Raw genomic sequence first — 23,146 nt, forward strand, 5'->3', positions numbered from 1 at the left:
ATGCCCCTTTCATCTTGCACACCTCTATCAAGTCACTTCACTCTAAAGAGAAAAGCCCCAGCTCACCGTACCCATCCTCATGCTCTCTAGTCTAGGCGGTATCATGGCAAATCTCCTCTGCATCCTCTCTAATGCTTCCACACCCTTCCTACGATGAGGTCACCAGAAACAAACACAATATTCTAATTGTAGTCTTAACTAGGGTTTTACAGAGCTACAACATTACCTCGTGGTTCCTGAACTCAGTCCCCTGGCTCATGAAAGCCAACACACAGTACACCTTCTTAACAACCCTATCAACTTGGGTGACAGGGAACACGGCCAGCCAGCAAGGTCTATGATACCTTTGATTGGAAAGGGTAATTGCAAAGAACTGAGATTGAAAGGCTTTCCCACCCTGTACATATTTCCTCATGGTAACAGAATCCACTGATGATACCCTTGTGTTGGCTCAGCCTCAATTACCCTTACCAGTCGCGGCAACCCTAATGTCCCCAGGCAACCTTTGCCCCTGGTATCTCAGAGGATGACAGGAACTGATAACTATGTCTTTAGTAAGGGAAAATAAGGCTAGGTCAGCAGAACTAATGGTGCAGTCCATGCGAATTAAACATTTTCTGTTTCAAAATGAAAGCTATATTGCTATCATAATTTACACAAGAAGGTTTTACAAACTGAACCAGCTCATATGTGGAGTGTACAAAATGACTTACCATCCCATTAAAAATAGTTAAATACACATCATTTATTGGAAATATAGTTCGACTAAAACATTATTTATTGGCACTATATGGGCAGTTTCTCCACCAACCAGGAGGCTCAATAGCCTTGACCTATAACTGTAGCTCCATTCCAGAATCATCCACTGAATTCTCCACTAAGGAGAGTCCCGCAGGATTTGGGGAGAAATTCTATACGTTCTTTCCCCTCAGCGAACATACTGTGGAGCTTTACTCTCACATACGTGACCTGTGTTTCCAGTCAGTCTTTACTGGCAGCTAGGCTGTGCAAATCCGTTCTATTTTTAACACTTACGGCAAATTAATTTTATGATTAGTTTGTTTGGTAATTAGGCACTTGCGGACGCCAGGGCACCACAGCAAAATAAATATGATTAAGTAGTTTTCTTTTTGAGGAAGTGCAAGTTTTGGTGAGTGTAGGGTGTTCACTGAATTAAGAAATAAGCTTCATATTGTAAGGGACGCATTCTGAAATCCTACTGTTCAGCAAAGGGCTGATTACCATAACAATGCTTTTACTTTGCAGACTAAGAATGGAGATTTCTTACATTGATTTCTAGTAAACCACTAAAAATTTTCAACCCTGTCCATTTACTAATGAAAATTAGATCATACCATGTGACTTAATGAGGTGAAGTCGGGTCATTAAAAACTCAAGTGATTGATATTTAAACTTTGATTCATTCTCAGTGTTCCGGGTACACAAAGGTCCTACACAGCCTTATGAAACTGTGTCTGCTTTGCATCCTATTCACAAGCTGAGGTTTCATGAGCAAGAGCGGGAGTTCCTGTTTACAATAATCACCATTTCCCCACCCACCATCAACGAATTTCTCCAAAAAGCCCAACTCCAGATTTGACTTCTTCTCCCATTAGCCGAAAACTAGTGTCAGGGAAACTGAAAGTGAACTTTTCACTTTTTCACAGAAGTTTATTTCCATTCCAAGTACCAGTGCCTCTTAGGTTGGTGTTACAAGAAGGGATGTTTATTTTCAGCCCTTTCACGCGACACTTTCCATCTATAAAACCTTTCTCTTCTGCTCAGTAAAACAATCCAGCTACACTATTTTCTTCTGGCTAGAAGAAATGCATTTAGAAAAAAAAACATCTGATTTGTATACTTAGAGTTTGTCAGCTTGCACTTCACTTCACTTTGATGTGGCTTGCCTTGCTGCATGTTACTGTAGTAACACTCTTGTCTTGCTGGAATATCTCTGACGTTTTACCAAAATCAAACAGCAGCTACTAACCTGGGGTTTTGTCACTAGTTTCTAAAATTCTCACTCTTTAGTTGCCTTTCAATTAATTTATTAAGTTGCAACTATTGCATCCCAATGTTTTTAGTTCACTCAAGTAGGGAGAACGGGCACCAAGCAGTCTTCTTCAACATCCTACCCACTAAGCTAAATCAGGATTTCCGGATAGTGTGTCACAAGGATTAATGCAATGGGTGTATTGCTATGAGCAGTACTTCAGTCTGAGTGAAGCAAACACCAGTCGACTGAACACAATTAAGCTTTGCAATGCCTCTTCATTGAGGAATATGACTTCTTGCAGAACACTTGATAACAGGCTAGATTTGAAAGGATTTCCCCATCACATCTTTGTCTTCCAATTAGTAAACACTCTGCTAACAGTGCTTCCCCATACTTACCACTTCGAACAGAGGGAGACTGGGAATGAATAAATAACTGACTTGGGGGGGGGGAGGCAAACAGAAGATTGTGTGAAAGGGAGTGTGGGAGGGAGGCGGAAGTGAATGTGAGAGTGAGTGACAGAGGACAAGAGAGGGTGAGAGAGAAATAGAAAGGGCGAGAGAGAGAGTGAGAGTAAAACAGAAGGTGAAAGAGAAAGTGACAGGGTGAGAGAGAGTGAGAGAGGGGTGTGAAAGAGAGAAAGAGTGAGAGAAGGTGCGAGAGAGAGTGAGAGACAGAAAGAGGGTGAGAGAGAAGGGTGAGAGAGAGGGTGGGAGAGAGAGAAAGGGTGGGAGAGAGAGAAAGGGTGAGAGAAGGGGTGGGAGAGAGAGAAAGGGTGAGAGAAGGGGTGGGAGAGGGGTGAGAGAGAGAAAGAGGATGGGAGAGAGGGGGTGAGAGAGAGAGACAGTGAGAGGGAGGGGAGTGAGAGTGTGTGAGTGAGGAGGGTAAGTGAGAGGGGGTGACAGAGAGGGAGGGTGAGAGAAAAAAATAAGAGCAGATGAAGAGAATGAGTGGGAGAATGTGAGGAGTGTGAGAGATCAAGAGAGAGACGGGGAGAATGAATAAATAAAAACAAAATCTAGGGTTTGGAGTGAAAGAGAGTGAGAGAACGAGGATGAGAAACAGGAAGACTGGGACAGCACAGGGGGAAAAGTCAATAAGTGAGTGAGGGTGCGTGAATGGGTGTGAGTGAGTGATGATGAGGGTGCAAGGTGAGAGATGTAAAGTGTGCAAGGAAATGAAACTGTACAACAGAGAGAGAGTAAATGCAAAGAGAAAATAAGGAATGAATAAATGAAAGAATTGGAGGGGCAACAAAGAGAATGGAAGTGAAAAGGGAAAAGAAGTAAAAGGAATTTTGGATGTGTGGGTTGTTATTTTTAACTTTCAATCCCAGTGCTGTTCTGTGACAGACAGTAGGAGGCAGCGCAAGCTAGCAGGTTGAAAGATTGGGCAGCTCCCTCATCAGCTCACCCCTCCACACCATCAAACACCCCCTCCCCTGCCAATACCGCCCCCACTCCCTTTCCCCAAGCGACCTCATACTAGACACTCAACAAGATTACTTGGCCACGAGGAGCCACAAGTCATGGCCATCAATATTAAACTGACGCACCACTGGCTCCGGACATTACTCACCCCCCCCACCCCCCCCCCCCACCACCACCACCACCAGACTAGAATAAACCTAAGTTAGGAGAGGCAACACACTCACTTAGAAAAGGATTCAAAGCCTTTACTTTACACGGGATTTTTTCCACCGAGGGCAGGATATTATTCTTTAAGCAAAACAAGATTCTAGATTCAAGATTGCTTAGTGTCATTTCCAATACACAAGCGTAAAGAAGAACAAAATAATTGTTGCTGGATCTGATGCAGCGCAAAAAAAAACACAGTAAGATAAAGAACACGATAATTAAAACACACAATAAATACATAAGATAGTGTAAGCAGTGGGAAAACGGGTGAACTCAAGCCAAAAGGTTCGAAGAAGTTTCCCCACACAGCCGAGTGGCAGCTCTATTTACTCCAAATACACAGGATATAAACGCAGAGCCCTGGGGCCGCGCTGCTGTACACGAGAACCAACTAAATGACCACGAAGCAAGTCCCTGCTGAAACATCAGCGAGAAACGAGGAGCCAAACCTCCAGCTCCCCGCTCAGACAGCTCCGATTCATCATCCTTTATCGGTTTATTCAAAGCCACTCAAATTAGCTGCAGGGGCTACACTGCTCTGGTTGAGACGCTGCATACACCCTCAAAAGCTCCCAGTCTGGCAATATCATTGTCACAGCCCTTTGAAATCAAATCCTAAGCTTTTTCTCTCCGCGCCTGTCTAACCCTCTCTCAGCCTCCCCTTCCCCCTCTCCCCGATATGTCTGAGCAGAGGTGCGCTCCGTCGTTCAAATGCCCCAAATGTCAAGCGGGGCAGGAGACAAGTGGGGGGAGGGGGAGGAGAAGAGAGGGCAAAATGGGCAGAGGAAAGGGGGTAAAATGTGGGGAGGGGAGCAGGATGGGGGAAGGGAGGTGGGAAATGTGGAAGGAGAGGGTGGAGGGGAAGGGTAGGGGGGAGGTGAAAGGGGGAAGGGGTTGGGAGTGGGAAGGAGAAGGGGACGGATGAAGCAGGAGTGATGGGGAAGGAGGAGGGGGAAGGGGCAGATGAGGTAGAAAGAGTGGAGGGGGAGGGGTCAGATGAGGCAGGAGGAGTGAAGGGGAGGGGAAGAATGAGGCAGAAGGAGGGGAGGGGAAGAATGAGGCAGAAGGAGAGGAGGGGAGGGGAAGAATGAGGCAGAAGGAGGGGAGGGGAGGGGAAGAATGAGGCAGAAGGAGGGGAGGGGAAGGATGAGGCAGAAGGAGGGGAGGGGAGGGGAAGAATGAGGCAGAAGGAGGGGAGGAGAGGGGAAGAATGAGGCAGAAGGAGGGGAGGGGAAGGATGAGGCAGAAGGAGGGGACGGGAAGGAGTCAGATGAGGCAGAAGGAGGGGACGGGAAGGAGTCGGATGAGGCAGAAGGAGTGAAGGGGAGGGGAAGGATGAGGCAGAAAGAGTAAAGGGAAAGGGAAGGTGAGGGGGAAGGAGTTGGGAGGGGAGGGGGAGGGGACAGGTGATGCTGAAGGAGTGAAGGGGAGGGGGGATAGGGAGAAGCAGAAGGGGATGGGGAAAGGTAGTGGATAGAGGACTGGTAAGGGGAAGGGGGAAAGTGGAGGGTAAATAGAAGAAGGGTTAAGGGTGTGGGGATGGGGCAAGGGGGAGGTGTGCAAGAAGGTGGGATGGTTGGACTTACTGAGAATGCCCACAAGAAAACAAATCTCAGGGTTGTATATGGTGACATTTACATACTTTGATAATACATTTACTTTGAACTTCTAAATTCCTTTTTAATTCAAGCATTCTCGACACAGTTAGACATTCCTTAAAAGCCTAAAAATGAAGCAAGAATACTTTGACCATAAGCTCACACCGGCAGACAGCACAGTCTCTGCGGCTGAAGAAATGAGCTCTTTATTACCTCACTGCCTCACTGCATTTTTAAATGTGTAGGTTGAAACCTAGAGGCCAGATAATGCTGGCACGACTCTTGTCACGCGCAGAACGAAAAGCACTTCTACAGGCATATTTCTGTTAAAATAAAAACGTTCATCTTTCCATTAACAGAACTAACAAGAACACACACACACACACACACACACACACACACACACACACACACACACACAGACACACACACACTCACACTCAGACATTCTCAGACACACACACACACACAGACACAGACACACACACACACAGACACAGACACACACACACACACAGACACAGACACACACACACACACACTCACACTCAGACACTCTCAGACACACACACACACACACACACAGACACACACACACACACTCACACTCAGACACTCTCAGACACACACACACACACACACACACACACACACACTCACAGTCACAGACACACACTCACACAGACAGACACACACACACACACACACACACACACACTCAGACACCCACACACACACTCACACTCAGACACACACACACACACACACACACACACACACACTCAGACACCCACACACACACTCACACTCAGACACACACACACACACACTCAGACACCCACACACACACTCAGACACCCACACACACACTCACACTCAGACACACACACACACACACTCAGACACCCACACACACACTCAGACACCCACACACACACTCAGACACCCACACACACACTCACACTCAGACACACACACACAGGGGAGAAAAAAAGTTTCAGCGCCCTCACGGCAGCTGCTTGCTGCGTTTCCACCGCTTGCTATGTAGATCGGATTTCATGCCTTTTTGTTTGTCTCTCCAGCTGGCTAACTTCCACATAGCTTCGCCCTCAAAACACTGCTTCGCCGTGAACTCTGACCTCTCCGCTGGTCTGCTCTTATCATTTCCAAAAGGAAGCTCACTGCCGAAGTGTGGAGCGTAAGTGCGGGAAGTAGTACTGCACTCTTTACCGTCTAGGGATCCTCATTAAATTTGGGAATATTGTTTGGCCTTTTCACTTAGGGGAAACCACCTTTAACCTGCAGCATGAAGGTTAATATTGCCATAGTGAGCAAGCATTGACATTCGTTGGAAAGTAGCGGGTGAGGCTGTACCTTTAAGTTCAAAGTTATCATTTCAGAGGATCTGTCCTGGGTCCAGCACGTCACTGCACTTACAAAAAAGGCAGACATGGCCCTTGCTTTCCAAGAAGCTAGTGCAGGCTGGGCATGTCATCTAAAACTTTGACAAACTTCTACAGATGTGTGGTGGAGAGTATATTGTTTGGTTGCATCACGACCTGGTATGTAACACCAGTAACCTTGAATGGAAAAGCCTACAAAAAGTAGCAGATATGGCCCAGTCCATCGCAGGTAAAGCCCTCCCCTCCACTGAGCATGTCTACATGAAATGCTGTTGCAGGAAAGCAGCATCCATCATCAGGGGCTCCACCTCCCAGGCCATGCTCTTTTCTCACTGCTATCATCAGGAAGCAAGTACAGGAGGCTCAAGACCCACACCACCAGGCTTGGGTACAGTTATTACCCCTCAACCATCAGGTTCTTGAACCAGAGGGGTTAACTACACTCACTCTTACACTGAACTGATTCCACAACTTATGGACTCACTTTTAAGAATGCTACAACACGTGTTCTGGATATTCATTGCTTATTTTTTATTATTATTATTATTATTATTATTTGTATTTGCACCATTTATTGTCTTGTATGTTGGTTGTTGTCCATCTTTGTTGTGTGCGTCTTGATCGATTCTCTTGTATTTCTTTGTATTTACTGTGAATGTCCACCAGAAAGTGAAAAGTGAATCTCGGGCTAGTACATGTTGATAATGGTGGGGGGGGGGGGGGGTCTTTGATCACAGACACTGCTTTCTCCTGGCAGCACTCCATGTAAATGTGCTCAGTGGTGGGGGAGGACTCTGCATGTTATGGGCTAGACTGTGTCCACCCATTTCTGTTCCTGGGCATTGGTGTTTTCATAGCAAGACCGTGACATGGGTAATGCCTTCCTAACATTGAAACATCGAGCCACAGAGAGCTGATATAGACAGTGGCGCGGATCCCGCACGGTGCCCCTTCCTTGCAGCCTGGGACCGCTCGCGTCAAAATCTGGTGTGGATGCCACTACACCGCCAGTCGGCCTAGTTATGCTGCTTGAACATTATTATTGACCACTGCCTCTAGCGGCCTGTTCCATACAGGCAGTGCCCTTTGCACGAAGAAGTTGCCGCTCAGATTCCTTTCAGATCTTTCAGCACTCACCTTAAACCTTTTCCCTCTGATTTTTTGGCTCCATTTTCTTGGAGGGGAGAAAGCCTATATGAGGGCTATGGCCCTCATGATTTTATACACCTGTCAGGTCACACCTCAATCTCCTACACTCCAAGGCATAAAGTCATGGCCTGTACAACCTCCCCCTATACCAAAGACCCTCAAATTCTGGTAAATCTTCCTTGCACTCTCTCGGTTTAAAGACAGGGCAATGAAGACTGTACACTGTGTGGTCTCACCAACTGTGCTTGAAGACGTCACGGTAGAACAGAGACACTAATGCCATAACCTGGAACAATAACCAAGATACTGGAGGAACTCAACAGGCAGGGCAGCATCTACAGAAGGAAATGGATCATTCATGTTTTGGATTAAGACCCTTGCTCCAAATGAAGGGCCTTGACCTAAAATGGTAACTATCCATTCCCCTCCATAGCTGCTGAACTCCCCTAAGATTTTATTTATTACTCTAGACTAGAGCAACCTGTGTCCAAATTGAAACAGCCAGAGGGGTCAGGTTCTCTGCACCACTTGCTGAGAAAAATTTAAACAAGTAGATCAGCACCTGTCCTTACAACCTGACCTCTTTATACCTGACATTCGAAGATGTGCACTTTGGCCAAAATGCCAATCAGAATTCTACTCAGAGGTCATGTGACAAGGAGTCTCAGGCTGAAGAGGGCTTCAGACTGAAAGTGTCGTCTACAAGGTGGCACTCCCTTCAACATGATTCTGGTACAAGAAAATGTCCTGATAAAGGGTCTCGGCCCAAAATATGTACTGTTTACTCCCTTCCATAGATGCTGCCCAACTTGCTGAGTTCCTCCAGCATTTTGTGTGTGTTACTGGAGCACTGGTCTGGCATTAACCCCTACAACATCTGTTGTGGAGAGTAAGAGTGATGGTTCTCTGTTGTGGCTGCAAGAAGGGAACACCTAGCAGGACCCCTGCCACCATCGATATCGGTTCTTTGAGGCCATCTCGCACACCAGCAAAACCCCTTAAGATGAAAGTGACTGTGAATTTCAGTGTCTGTGAATAAAACAACACTGCCTGATTTTGTCTGACCTACTTCAAAAACACTATCTGTCAGCCAATTAAGGATACTGTCGTCAAAGTTCCCAGATTAGCAAATCAGATTCCAAAACAGGACAGAGGCCGTTATTTGTGTAGACATTCAACAGCATCCTCACACAGGCACACTGTTTAAACACATCAAAAGACTTACTGTTTCCTTGTGCTTTGGATAGTGTTGTCACTTTAGACTGCTCTAAGCCTTTACTATATTTTCTTCACCTCAATTAAATTAGTTTTTTAAAAACATGAGAGCAAAGGAGAAAACTAGTATCAGGATGGCTCCAAGCACTGGCTGAGACGAGTCTAAAACAAGGAGATTTGTTTATTCATGGAGATCAGCAGTCAGCGCGGCACTATTTCAGCTCAGGTCAGAGTTCAGAGTTCAGTCATGGCATCTTCTATGAGGAGTCTGTATGTTCTCCCTATGGAACGCATGGGAATCCAGGTGCTCTGGTTTCCTCCCACGGTCCAAAGATATACTGGTCAGTAGCTTCATGGTCATTGTAAATTGTCCCGTGAGTAAGTTAGGGCTAAATTAGGGGCTGCTAGGCAGCTTGAAGGGCTGGAAGGGCCTATTCTACGCTGTAACTCTAAAATAAAAATAATAAAGCAGGCCTCTCCAGTTCAACGAGCTCGTGCCACCCAATTGCACCCGTGTAACCAATTAACCTACTAACCCACCTGTCTTTGGAATGGTGGAAACGGGGGCATCTGGCGGAAACCCATACAGTCACGGGGCGAACACAGAAACTCCTCACAGACAGCGGTGGAAATTGATCCCAGTCGGTGGTGCTGTGAAGCTTTACCCTAACTGCCACACTACCTTGCTAGAGATAACTGGTCTTGCACAAAGAAGTACCACATCAGTTGGGAAGAAAGGGAGATTTCATTAAAAATCCTGCATTATGAAACAAAGCGACAACTTAAATCCATTTCATAAAAAAATGAATTTGCAGGAAGTTACTTAAATAGAACACCAGGAAGTCTTAGCCCTCAAGAGAGGGGAGGGGAAAAAAAACCTTGTTTTGTTATTGGTGATGGCTCACAATGAAGTTCACACCTTCTAGTTGCTGGAAAAGGAAGGAAATCTCTCATACCACATGACTTCCAGAGCAGAAATTTGGACCGAAAGTAACGATCACTTTCATGGTTAAAAACAAGAATGCATTCCATGCCATTCATTCATGTACATGACATTTAAATTAACTATTTTTTATGAAGGGTGGCAGGGTGGAGATATGTCTCTACCAATGGAGGTGTAAGGTGCTCCTTTCCTCCACCAGCCTGCAGGTCACCCTTAGGCAAGGTGTAGCACCTGCTTAGCCCCCTGATCAGGGTCACATTGAAGCCATGGGAGCAGGTGGAGGATGGTCATATGAGCAGCTGGTGCAGATCACAAGTCCTGGTTATGCGACCACTGACGCCAGGCAGACAATCTCTGAAGAGTATTGATAATGGCTGGCGTCATCCGTCTTGTAAAAACACTACCCAGAAGGAGGCAATGGGAAACCAATTCTTTAGAAAACTTTGCCAAGAACATTCATGATCAAAAGACCATGACCGCCCATGCTAAATGACATGGCTCAAATGATGACTTTTTAAAAAATAAAAGGTTCTAATTTTTCCAATCATATTTCAAAACAACTGCTGTACATAAGGAATTACGTTTAGAGATCACCGTTCAGAATCACTGAGGTAAAGGAGCAAACTTGCTAGCTTCCTCAATGTGAACTGTGAGGAACTGTTCTGATGACAAGGGAGGAGGGATAACTCCTGGCCAGTTCACTGAGTGATAGGTCTGATCCTACTCACTGGAAGTGTTCTCTGGGAGCTTTCTGACTGTTTGCATCACTACCTAGGGCAGAGGCGCCAATGTGAAGGATTGATAAAAAGCTGCAGGCGTTGCAAACTCTGCTGTCTCCATCACAGGCAAAACCCTCCTCACCGTCAAGGAGAACTTCAGAAGGCAGTGCCTCAAGAACCCCATTAAGGAACCCCATTACCCAGGACGCGCCCTCTTCTCATTCATACCATCAGGGAAAAGGTACAGGAAACCTGAGGTGCACACTCAACACTTTAGGAACAGCTTCTTCCCTTCTGCCATCAGATTTATGAATGGCTCACAATCCCACGAACACTACCTCACTATTTTGCTCTCTTTTGGCACTATTTATTTATTTTTTATATTTCTTATTGAAACTTAATTTTTCATATATTTCATTGCATGGCCACAGCAAACAACAAATTTCACAACATAAGTCCGTGATAATAAACCTGACTCTGAACTTTCACACAGACCTAGATGAACCGTCAAAGAGTTTACATTATATGTGCCTTTCATGCTTATAAATTCAGTGTACAGTTCAACCATTGATTAGTTACAAAAGATACAAGAGGATTTCCTGAGGACATCTTTTTAAGATGAGTCAAGGTAAGTTTAGAGGAGATGTCAGAAGTAGGTGCTTTTTATTTTAAATAGAGTGGTATGTGCCTGGAATACCCTGCCAAGGGTGGTGGTAAAGGCAGATACATTAGGGAGATTTAAGAGACTCTTAGGTGGACATATAGATGAAGGAAAAATGGAGGGTTATGTGGGAGGGAAGGGTTAGATTGATCTTGGAATAGGTTAAAAGGTTACTACAACATCGTGGACCAAAGGACACATATTGTGCTGGACTGTTCTATGTTCTATACAAACATAATCACAGTTTGCCTGGAGCATTGTATTGAGAAATTGTCTTACCGGCGAATGCTGAATGCTGTTCTGCATTCTCAGGTGCTGTATGCGGAGCTTGTTGCGAAACTGCAGCTGCTGACTGGAGCTGGAGGGCGGAGGCTGCTGCACGGCTGCGGGGGCCTGGTGCATGTAATGCACCACAGCAGGCTGGCTCTGCCCGCCGGCCACCGAAGGCATCTTCTGCGCAGGAAGGTCCGGGTCAAAGTGCGACAGCGGCTTGGTGTTGCTGAGCGACAGCTGCTCTGAAGGCAGGCCGCCCTCGTTCATCGGGCCCTGGTTAAGGCCGGCCTGCTGCTGGCCCAGCATGGCGATGCGGCCCGGCTGGCTCGAGGCCGCTTTGCTGTACAGGTAACTCTGCATTGTGCTGGCGGGGTTGCTTGATGGCGGGAGGCTGGGCAGCATGGCGTTGGGGGGACTGAAGGACTGCTGGTGCAGGGAGGGGCTGGGGAGCTTGTCCGGTTGGTAGGGCGGGGACGGCCCAGAGGAGGGAACCGGAGGCCAGCTGGCTGCTTGCCCCGGCTGTGGGTGGGACTGCTGTGAGACAGAGCGCTGGTGCTGGCTGGCCGCAATCTTCTTCAGCTGCTGCGCGTGCGACAGTTCATGCCAACTGGCTCCAACCCGACTGGCCCCGGTGCCAGACAGCAGTGGTGCCTGGCTCTGGCTAGGAACCTGGTTCTGAGAAGCCGAGGACATCGGCAATGGCATGTGATTGGGTGGAGCGGGCAATGGGTATGACGTGCCAGCCGAGGAGGGCCTCCTCTGAGGAGAACCGCCAGACGCCTGATTGAAATTGGGGGAGAACTCTCGGTTGGGGATGGGGTTCTCCAAGTGCGAAGCTGCTTGTGGAGACGACTTTCGAGTAGTGCTCTGACTTGTCTGCACAAGGCCCAAGTTCAGCGGGTCGCTCCTGGTGTTCAAAATATCAAGTTCGTTCAATGGAGAATTTGGTATGTTTGTCAATTCTTCCAACAGATCCACCAAGTCAGGATCCATGGTTAAATTATTGGCCGCTTTGGAGTCAAAGAACATGTTGTGTCCATCACCCACGTTCGGTTTCATCTCTGCGTTGGACGTCACAGCAAACTGCGAGCTGATGTCGCCGCCGTTTGCTTGGTTGCCTCCCAGGAGCCCTGTGTTGGTCCCTGGAGTTACACAACCCAAGGACGAGCCCATGGGGGCAGAATTTTGCAGACCCTGCCCGCGGTGCCCAATTGGCAGTGAGGAATTGTGCACATCTGTTCGCAGGACATTGGACACATCTCCCTGACCCATTGGAAGATTGACATCGTCCAGGCAGATCCTCTTAACCTCGCCCGAGAACGCACCGTCAGAGAGTTCACTGATCTTGTCGTGATTGGCAGGTGATCCATTGCTCTCCAACTTCCTCTTTATAGATCCTTGCAGCTGAAAAAGAAAAATACAATAAAAAAAATCATTCAGGATAGGCCAACTTTGGATGAACATAAAATTCAGATTCAGCAATGGTTATTACCCCACCACCACTGTGTATAACTCCATTCATCTCAACACTGAACTGATCACTGAGCACAACCTCAGGACTCACTCTCCAGAGCTCTACAGCTCACGTTCTCAGTATTACCTATTTACATATTTTTTCTTAATATATTTGTATTTTCTCAGCACAAGCTTGTAAAACCTGAGGTAAGCACATAGCTAAGCACACGCGTTTCTCAATTGCTAGGAACTTTCGGACTATTCTAGTTGTGTTTAGTATTATGGCTTTATGGAGATTTACATCAATATTGCTGTGTAGGCCTAATTGTTTGATGCTATAGTGTAGTGACTTCGGGATGAAACCGGTTGTCGATATTACTATTGAGATAAGGTATACCCTGTTCATGTTCCATAGTCTTTCAATTTCCTCTTTTAATTCAGCACATTTCTGATGTTTTTCACATATTGATTTCTGTCTGTTATCTGTATTTGGAATGGCTACAACTATTAAGTAAGTTGTTCTTGCTTGTGTATCCTGCAATATTATATCTGGAAGGTTACAATGGATTGTCCTATCTGTAATAGTGGATCAGTCATAATATAATTTGTGGGACTCTGACTCTAAAACTGGATCAGGCTTGTATTTATAGTAAGGTATGGCGTCATTTCTGAGTTTAAATTTTAAAGTAAGATTCGGGCCACTTGATTATGCCTGTGTGAGTAATCAGATTGAGTTAAACTGCTGCAGGATCCTATAATCTGTTGGATTTTTTCTGGTTTCTCTTGCCATTTTCTACATTTATCGTCTTGAATTTGTTGGCTTTTTATTATGTATTTTTGATTTTTTTTTTGAGTTTGGCACCTGGTCCTTGCCAGAAGGAACTCCTCTGTTTCTGGGAAGAGGTCTCCAACTCTGAGCCAGGCATTTGATGCTTCCTTGTTGACATCTAGTCTGCTCAGATCGTGGGGATGTCTTCCATTGGGTAACTTTTTCTTCAATTGCGATAATGTCTTCCTTTTTCTGGTTTAAGTTTATGGTGTGTACTTCTTATCAGAATTCCATATGCTCACGTGGAGTGCCAAATCCTGTTTTAATTGATGGAAATATATTATTCCAAATTTTATTTGACTGCTGAGCAAATTTTTAATACCCATTATTCCTCTTCTTCCTTCTGTCCTAGGTAATGCTAATCTAAGTGCATTTGTGTGTACATAATGTTTTCTAAAAAAATTGTAATATTAATATTATTTTTATTATTTGCAGTTTGTTTTCTTTTGCTCTTTGGTTGTTTGTCAGTCTTTGTGTGTAGTTTTTCAATGATTCTATTGTATTTCTTTGTATCTACTGTGAGAGCCTGCAACAAAATGAATCTCAGGGCAGTATATGGTGACGTGTGTACTTCGAAATTTCAAAAACAGGACAAGTAATTGCTATTGAACTAGGTCATATTTAACATCAAAATCAAAGTCAATTAGAATCAGAAATAGTTTAATATCACTGGTATATGTCATGAAATTTGTTGTTTCATGGCAGCAGAACATTACGTAGTAATAAAAACTATAAGTTACAATAAGTGTACATAAAAAATAAATTAAGTAATTAGTGCAAAGAGAGAGGGGTCAGAAATACTGAGGTAATTATTGGCATAAAACCAGATAATTGCATTACTGATAAAGTGGATAACGAAGGAAAGAGCAGCAAGAGGCTGAATGTTGCAGAGAGAGTTGTTAGCACATTACAGTTGCCATGGCAACTCATCCTATCTTTTATAAGGAAGACCAGGCCATCTTTTTTGGAAGAAGATGCAAAAGCAGTGTTGGCCAAAGAGATTAGTTTTGGATTGCTTTTAGAAGGACTGGCTCAGACCCAGTTATCCGAATGACTACGTCTGCTGTGAGTTTCGGGTCACAGAGTAATACAACACGCAAACAGGCCCTCCGGCCCAACTCATCTGGGCCGACCATGGGACCCTCCCTGCTATCCCCAGCTGTCCGTGTTTGGCTCATAACCTTCCAAGCCATTCTCCTCCATGAACCCATCCAGAGGCCTCTGAAATGTTGCAACTGCACTCACCTCGACTGTATACTCTGGCAACTCAGTCCAAATAATCGCTCCCCTTTTGTAAAGAAGCTACCATCTGGTCCCTTTTAAATCTCTCCCCATTTACCTTATACCTCTACTTTTACACTGTCCCCTGAGTCTGGGGGAAAGGACTATGAGTGTCTACCTTATCCATACCCCTTGTGATTTTATAAACTTCTATAAGGTCACCCATCATTCTCCTGTTTAACAGGGAATAAAGATCCGGTATGACAACCGCTCCCTAGAACTCAGGCCTTCTAGACTAGGCAGCATCCTTATAAATTTCTGTTTTGCATCCTCTCCAGCTTAGCAATGTTATTCCTTTAAACCAGTGGTCCCCAACCATCAGGTCAAAACTGCACACAATACTGTGTGCAGCCTCCCAAATGACTTATCTAATTGCTACACGACTCCCGTACATTCAATGCTCTGACTGACGACTTCTACAGATGTACCGTGGGTTGCATTCTGACAGACTGCATCATCTGCTATGGGGGGGGGGGGGGGGGCGGAGGGGTGGTGGAGGCTACTGCACAGGATCGAAAGAAGCTACAGAGAGTGGTAAAATTAGTCAGCTCCATCATGGGCACTAGACTCTGTAATATTCAAGACATCTTCATGCAGCGGTGCCTTAGAAAGACGGCATTCATCATTAAGGATCTCCATCACCCAGGAGATGCCCTCTTCTCACTGTTACCATCAGGTAGGAGGTACAGAAGCCTGAAGGCACACACTCAGCGATTCAGGAACAGCTTCTTCACCTCTGCTGTCCAATTCCTAAATGGATATTGAACCCATGAACACCACCTCACTTTTTAAAAATTATTTCTGTTTTTGCACTACTATTCTTAATTTAACTCTATAATATACACTAATATGCTTACTGTAATTGATTTACTTATTTATTTTTCAATATTATCATCTATTGCATTGTACTGCTGTCGCTAAGTTAACAAATTTCACAACACATGTCAGTGATATTAAACCTGAATCTGAACACCTGCAGACTAAAGGCCTTCTTCACCATGGCAGCTTCCAACAAACTGTATACTTGTACTGTTAGGGCCCTCTGTCCCACAACACTTGTCAGTGCCCTGCCATTCACTGTATAAATCCTACCCTGGTTTGAATGACCAAAATGTATCACCTCACATGTATCTAAATTAACATCCATCTGCTATTCCCCAGCCTGTCTCCCAGCTGATCAAGATCTCTTTAGTAATGCTTCATTCATATTGAGCTTCATTTGTAGTTAGCAGGGCCCCTCCAGATATCTGAGGCGCTTTTTATTTTAAAACTTGATCTGGCTCTAGAATCATAGGACACTGCAACTCAGAAGCAGGCCATTTGGCCCATCTGGTCCATGCACAGCCCTCCATACCCCTCCCATCCATACACCTAACCAAATTTCCCTTAAGTGTTCTAATCAAACTGGCATCCCCAGCTCATTCCACACTCTCACTGCCCTCTGAATGAAGTTTCCCCTAAGCATTTTACCTTCCACCTTTAAACCTTGACCTCTAGTTCTGGTCTCACCCAACCTCACTGGAGAAAGTCTGCTTGCTATCTATACCCCTCATAATTTTGTACAGCTGTAACAAATCTCCCCTCAATCTTCTATACTCAAGGATTAAAGTCCTAATATATTCAACCTTTCCCTCTAATTTGGTCCTTAAATCTCAGCAACATCCTTGTAAACTTCCCCTGTGCTCTTTCAGTCTTTCTGATATGGTTCCTGTAGGTAGATGACAAGAACTGCACACAATACTCCAAATTTGGCTGCTGAGACTAAAAACTTCACATTATGGGGGAAATTGCTTATGGAAAATTCAAGTTACAGGCAGTTCTGTGGAATGGGATTCTTATGTAACCAGGGACCCCCTGTATATCACCTTCATCCAGAGATACAGATGACTGAGAACTTAGATAAGAGTGACCCTCATTATGAGGAACACATTTTCCAGCCATAAGCAACCTGCCCCATGAAAACTTAGCCAAAACAGTTTCTCACCAGTTAATAGTGTTTCCTAGCTGTCCTTCTGAACAACTGCTTTGGGAACCTCTTGTTCATGTTCCATGAAATCACTGACTGAAGTGAATGGTGAAGCATTAAGGAAGCATTTACAGTTCTGCGCAAAAGTCTCAGGCATATATACATGTCTACAGTACTGTAGAAATTTATGCATTGCACTGTACTGCTGCCACACAAAAAAAATTCATGATATATGTGAGTGACGATAAACATGATTCTGATATGGGTCTCTATTGTGGACCGAGAGTGGGAAAGAGGTAAGGAGAGAGGAATTATGGTTTGGAAAAGGGAAAGGAGCAGGAAGCACCAGGGAGATTTTCTGTAATAATCAATAAACCAATTATTTGGAATTAAATGACCTTGCCTGGTGTCTCAGGGCTGGGTGTATCTGCACCTGCACCAAAACCTGCCCCTGGCACTCCTTCTCTGCCACCTCTCCCATACCCCTCCCACAGCGCTCCACACTCACCGTTCCCAGCTCCCGCCAGATTCACAAACTCACTCTTCACTCCACGTTGACAATACAGTACTGTGCAAAACGCTGAGGTACCCTAGCGACATATATGTGCCCAAGACTTTTGCATAGAACTGTATATAGAGATACAAAGTGTTATTTTTCCCTCTGGCCGTGTTATCTCCCATAGTTGTGTTCAATCCGCAAATAAACATGGGAAAGGCAACTATCAGAGTCACTGTTAACTGTTTCTCTCTCTGTTGATGCTACCCGACCAGATAAAAATTCCTAAAACATTCTGACCTTACTTTAGAATTACAACATCTGCAGTTTTTTTTTTGCTTTCCTGTTACTCGCTTCTTTTTCAATGTTCAAATTTCAAAGTAAATTTATTATCAAAGTATTTGTCACCATATACTACCCTGAGATTCATTTTCTTGCAGGCATTCACAGTAGAACAAAGTAGTACAACAGAATCAATGAAAAACTCCACACAAACACTGACAAACAGCCAACGTGCAAAAGACACACCATGCAAATACAAAATAATAATAATAAATACTGAGAACCTGTATAGTCCTTGAAAGTGAGTTCACAGGTTGTGTTCAGTGATCAGTTTAATGTTTCTTTGTGCTATTACATACTATCTTTAGCAAAGACAATGTTTTGTCTTTCAAAGCATTAAAAGACATTTAGTCCTCTTTATGGATGCTGCCTGACTCGCTGAGTTCCTCTTGAATTTTGTGTGTGTTGCTGAAGAATTCCAGCATCTGCAAAATCGCTTGTGTTTAAGACATTAAGTGAGTTGCTCACTGTCAGGATCAGTTCAACTGACCTCTATGCAAAGTCTTGATCAGCTCTCAACTATATCTCCTCCCAACCGATCTCAACAGTCCTTTAATCCTAGATCCCTGTTAGCAGCTTCATTTAGAGACTTCCCTGTCAATGAAACTAGAGCACTTCAATTATTCTCTTGTGAACTTAAATACTATGACACAATGTGTTACGTGATGCCAAGTGATGCTGCTACAAGCCTTTCATACATTAACTAGTGCACAAGACAATAAACTCCACTTTGGAATTGGGATTGGAATTGATTTGTTATTGTCACATACAGTGAAAAGCTTGTCTTGCTTACTGTTCAAAAGGATCAGATCATCACACAGTGAACTGAGGTAGAACAAGGTGAAACAATAACAATGCAGAATCAAGAGAACTGCTACTTCTCTAGATCTTTTCAGTAAATATGGAGAATGCAGATTATGGAAATTATATTTACTGAAGAATACGACTGTGCAAACATCATGCAGTTACTATCAAAGATTTCCAGTTTTAGGGTTGAGATGGCTATGCCATTTTTTCCATCGAGCAAGCCATAAATTAGAACTATGCATTTAAATCTGCCCTTAAGAAATGCGTAGTCTAAAAATATCCAAACAGCTAATATTTTGCCATTACCAGAAAAACTTAGTTTTCTTTCCTATTTCCCCCACTCCCATCCCTGACTCTGCAGTTTCTAACTTCAAAGTTTGAAGTAAATTTATTATCAAAGTACATATGTATGACCAAATACAACCCTACCTATAGATTGTATATGTGCCTAAGACTTTTGCACAGTATTGTACACAGTGACATATGTACTTGGATAATAAATTGACTTTGGATTCCAGGACACATTTTAAAAGCCCCTGTTTTTATCCCTACTGGAGAATCAAAGAGGAGGGAAAAATCTGTAAAATCCCTCCGTGGATCCAGTCGCAATTTGCTGCTGTGATTTCTCTTCACACTTTACTCAGACTGGGGGAGCGACATACAAACAGCGCAATGTCATTCTGACTCAGTTGACCAATCTGCCAGAAGAGCGAGTCAGCTATCTGGTATGCAGCATGAAGCGGACTGGCGTGTGCTTCACGTGGCCTGCTAGTTCTGTCTACTGAAGTTTCTTCTTTGGATTAGAGACACCAGCTATAGCAACTGATCACTGGACAGTTTTTAATAAAAGCAATCAAAGGAAGCATGTTGCACGGTACTTAGCCCTGGCCCATAGCAGAAAGTCTGGCACATGTGTATAAAATTAACATAACAAATGTTACAGACACCAGGTCAAACTGAAGTCTTGTCCACGAGGGAAAGCAGGGTTCAGCCCAACCTACAATTCTGGCTTCCAAAAAGTCTGCATTCATTTGTTGTACATGTTACTATGGCAACCAAATACTCTCTTCACCAGTTTTTTTTAAAAAGTGTTAAAATACCCTCATCTTTTGGTGGTTGCAATAAACCTCAACAAATTCTTGGCTGCATTTATACTTGTACCAGAACTAAGCAACATGCTAGCCTTTCTGAAGTTCCACAGAATGTGTTATTTTAATCACTCTAAAATTTTAATTGGCTTGTTTCAATAAAACCATTATTCTCTGTTTCACCTTGAGATGAGATGCAAAAGTGTTATCCCATCTTATTCTGAATATACACCCAGTGGACACTTTATTAGGTCCACTTGCTCGTTAATGCAAATATACAATCAGCCAATCATGTGACAGCAACTCAATGCATAACAGCAGGCAGACATGGTCAAGAGGTTCAGTTATTGTTCAGACCAAACATGAGAACGGGGAAGAAATGTGATTTTAGTGATTTTGACTGTGGAATGATTGTCAGTGCTAGGTGAAGTGGTTTGAGTATCTCAGAAACTGCTGATCTCCTTGGCTTTTCACGCACAATAGCCCCTAAAGTTCACAGTGAGTGATGTGGAAAACAAAAAAAAAAATCCAGTGCGTGGCAGTTCTGTAGCCAAATATGCCTTGTTAGTGAAAGATGAGAGAAAACCTACAGATGCTGGAAATCCAAGCAACACACACAAAATGCTGGAGGAACTCAGCAGGCCAGGCAGCATCTACGGAAAAGAGTACAGTCGATGTTTTGGGCCAAGACCTTTCAGCAGGACTCCATGGATGCTGCATGGCATGCTGAGTTCCTCCAGCATTTTCTGCATTTTGCTTGTTGATGAAAGAGATCAGAGAATGGCCAGGCTAGTTCAAGCTGACAGGAAGGCAAAAGTAACTCAAATAACCACAAGTTACAACAATGGTGTGCAGAAGAGCATCTCTGAACACACAACACATCGAACCTTGAAGTGGATAGGTTACAGCAGCAGAAGATCAGGAACATACAGTACTATGCAAAAGTCTTAAGAACATATATATAGTTAAGGTGCCTAAGGCTTCTGCACAGTTCGGTATATTGGTTAAAATAAGAAAGTGGTTGGAAAACAGAAATAGGAGTACTTAACTTTCTATTAGCCCAGTAGTATTAAGTGTTTGGTATCTGGAAAGACATAATATACAGCACTGTGCAAAAGTCTTGGGAACCCTAGCTAGATAGTGTATAGGTGCCTAAAACTTTTGCACAGAACTGTAAATTCAGTGGCCACTTTATTAGGTACAGGACATACCTAATAAAGTGGCCACTGAGTTTATTGTCTTCAGTCAAACAGGCAAGGGGTTGGAATGGGGAAAAGTACTCCACTATTCCATTACTGTAGCCTATTAATAACATTTGCCGTACATAGGTTTACCAGCCATTCTTGCACAGCGTAGTGGCTAGCACAAAGCTTTACAGTGCCACCGACCTGGGTTCATTCCTGCCACTGCCTGTAAGGAGGATGTTCATTGTCCCTGTGACTGTGTGGGTTTCCTCCGGATGCTCCAGTTTCCTCCCACAGTCCAAAGATGTACCGGTTAGTAGGTTGATTGGTCAATGTAAATTGTTCCTGATTAGGCTAGGGTTAAATCAGGGGGTTGCAGGGTGTTGTGCCTCAAAGGTCTGGGAAGGCCTACTATGTACTGTATCTCAATAAAAGACCAGTCTAATTGTATCAATGCCTTTAAACTAAATTGCCTAGCATAGTTTGATTTTTACTGTATTGAGATTGTATAGTATATTTTTTCTTTGGTTGCTTCATTTTAAACCCATTTAAGAGCCTCTGGGACCATTTTAAACTTATACTTTTGACTTAAGCATTTCCTTAAAAGTTCTGCCAATTGTTTCATAATGATTAAGTACTGACTACATTGGCTGGATAGATTTCCAAAGCCTCAAGCTTACTTAAGAACAAGAGACTCAGATGAGTAACACACATAAAAATGTTGGAGTAACTCAGTGGGTTGGGTATCATCTATGGAGGGGAATAAACAGTCGACATTTCAGACTGTTTTCTTTCATCCGGACTCCTTCACCTGTCCTAATGAAGGGTCTTGGCCCAAAGTGTTGACTCTTTTTAGATGCTGCCTGACCTGCTGAGTTCCTCCAGCAATTTGTGTGTGTTTCTCAAACTTACTTCCATGTTACTTTGGGATATTACTTAACCTATAAGAGAAATACACTTTTCTTTGAAAAAAAATCACTGTCACAAAGCAAAAGCACTCGTCTCCCCCCATGAGGTGTGAGTAAAATCTATTCTATGTCTGTGCGTTTCTCTCATACAGAAGCATTTGCCTCGTATACCACTTCTGAAGGGTTGCCCCTCCCATCTTTGGTGGCAGTTGGCTGCTGCTTTCCTCTACATCTGCCTCTTTCTTTGCTTCAGCTACAAACTCTCTCCTGCTCACTCCATCTGACAGCCTCATCCCCAAAGTTCCTTCCTCCATGTGAGGCAGCACGATAGTGTAGTTGTTACCGCAACATTTTACAGAGCCGGCAATCACCATTCAGACTCAATTCCCACTGCTGTCTCTAAGGAGTTTGTACCTACCACCCAGTGACCGCGTGGGTTTCCTCTGGGTGCTCCGGTTTCCTCCCACAGTCCAAAGACGTACGGGTTAGGGTTAGCGGTGGGCATGCTATGTTTGCGCCAGAACACAAACTTTGCATTTCACTCTCGTTTTGATCTACATGTGACAAATAAAGCTAACCTGTAATCCTGACTGTTCTCTTTGGCCACATGAGACGGTGGATATGTTATGACACACTCTACTTCCGACAGTAGAGTGCCTCAGTAGAAGAGCCAATAATTTAGTTGGGATGGTAGTGTCGTGGTTCGCCAAACACAATTATAACAGCACTAGTAACCCGGGTTCAATTCCCGTTGCTGTCTGTAAGGAGTTTGTACATTCTCCCCGTGAGCGCGTGGGTTTCCTGGGGTGCTCCGGGTTCCTCCCACATTTCAAAGACGTACTGGTTAGTAAGTTAGTTGATCACATGGGTGTAGTTGGGCATTGCAGCCTCATTAGGCTGGGTGGGCCTGCTATTATGCTGTTTCTCTAAATGAAAACTATATACAGTAAAACTAGATTACTAACAGGAGGCACCTTCCTACATGTCACTTTGGCAAGTTAGGACATAAATAAATCCTTAGAAGTGACAGTCCTTTATGTTACGACTAATTTGGTAGGGCTTTTACCTTGTACTAAGACGAGGGACATGCCCTCATCTCAGTACTAACATCAGGGAGGATGTACAGGAGCCTGAAGACACGCACTCAGTATTTTAGGAACAGGCTCTTCCCCTCCAGCATTAGATTTCTGAACTGG

At 44.2% G+C, this 23,146-nt stretch overlaps 1 protein-coding gene across 2 annotated transcripts in view; it reads right to left on the reverse strand.

Moving 5' to 3' along the window:
- LOC132397928 (mastermind-like protein 2) overlaps nt 1-23,146 on the reverse strand; it is a 135,284-nt gene that overhangs the window by 51,624 nt on the left and 60,514 nt on the right. For both annotated transcript variants that reach the window (XM_059976746.1, XM_059976745.1), the window contains exon 2: nt 11,601-12,998. In XM_059976746.1, the coding sequence (XP_059832729.1) occupies nt 11,601-12,998 (1,398 nt within the window). The remainder of the gene's footprint in view (nt 1-11,600; nt 12,999-23,146) is intronic.

The sequence above is a fragment of the Hypanus sabinus genome, chromosome 8 (assembly GCF_030144855.1).
Source record: "Hypanus sabinus isolate sHypSab1 chromosome 8, sHypSab1.hap1, whole genome shotgun sequence".
In the NCBI taxonomy this organism is placed as follows: Eukaryota; Metazoa; Chordata; class Chondrichthyes; order Myliobatiformes; family Dasyatidae; genus Hypanus; species Hypanus sabinus.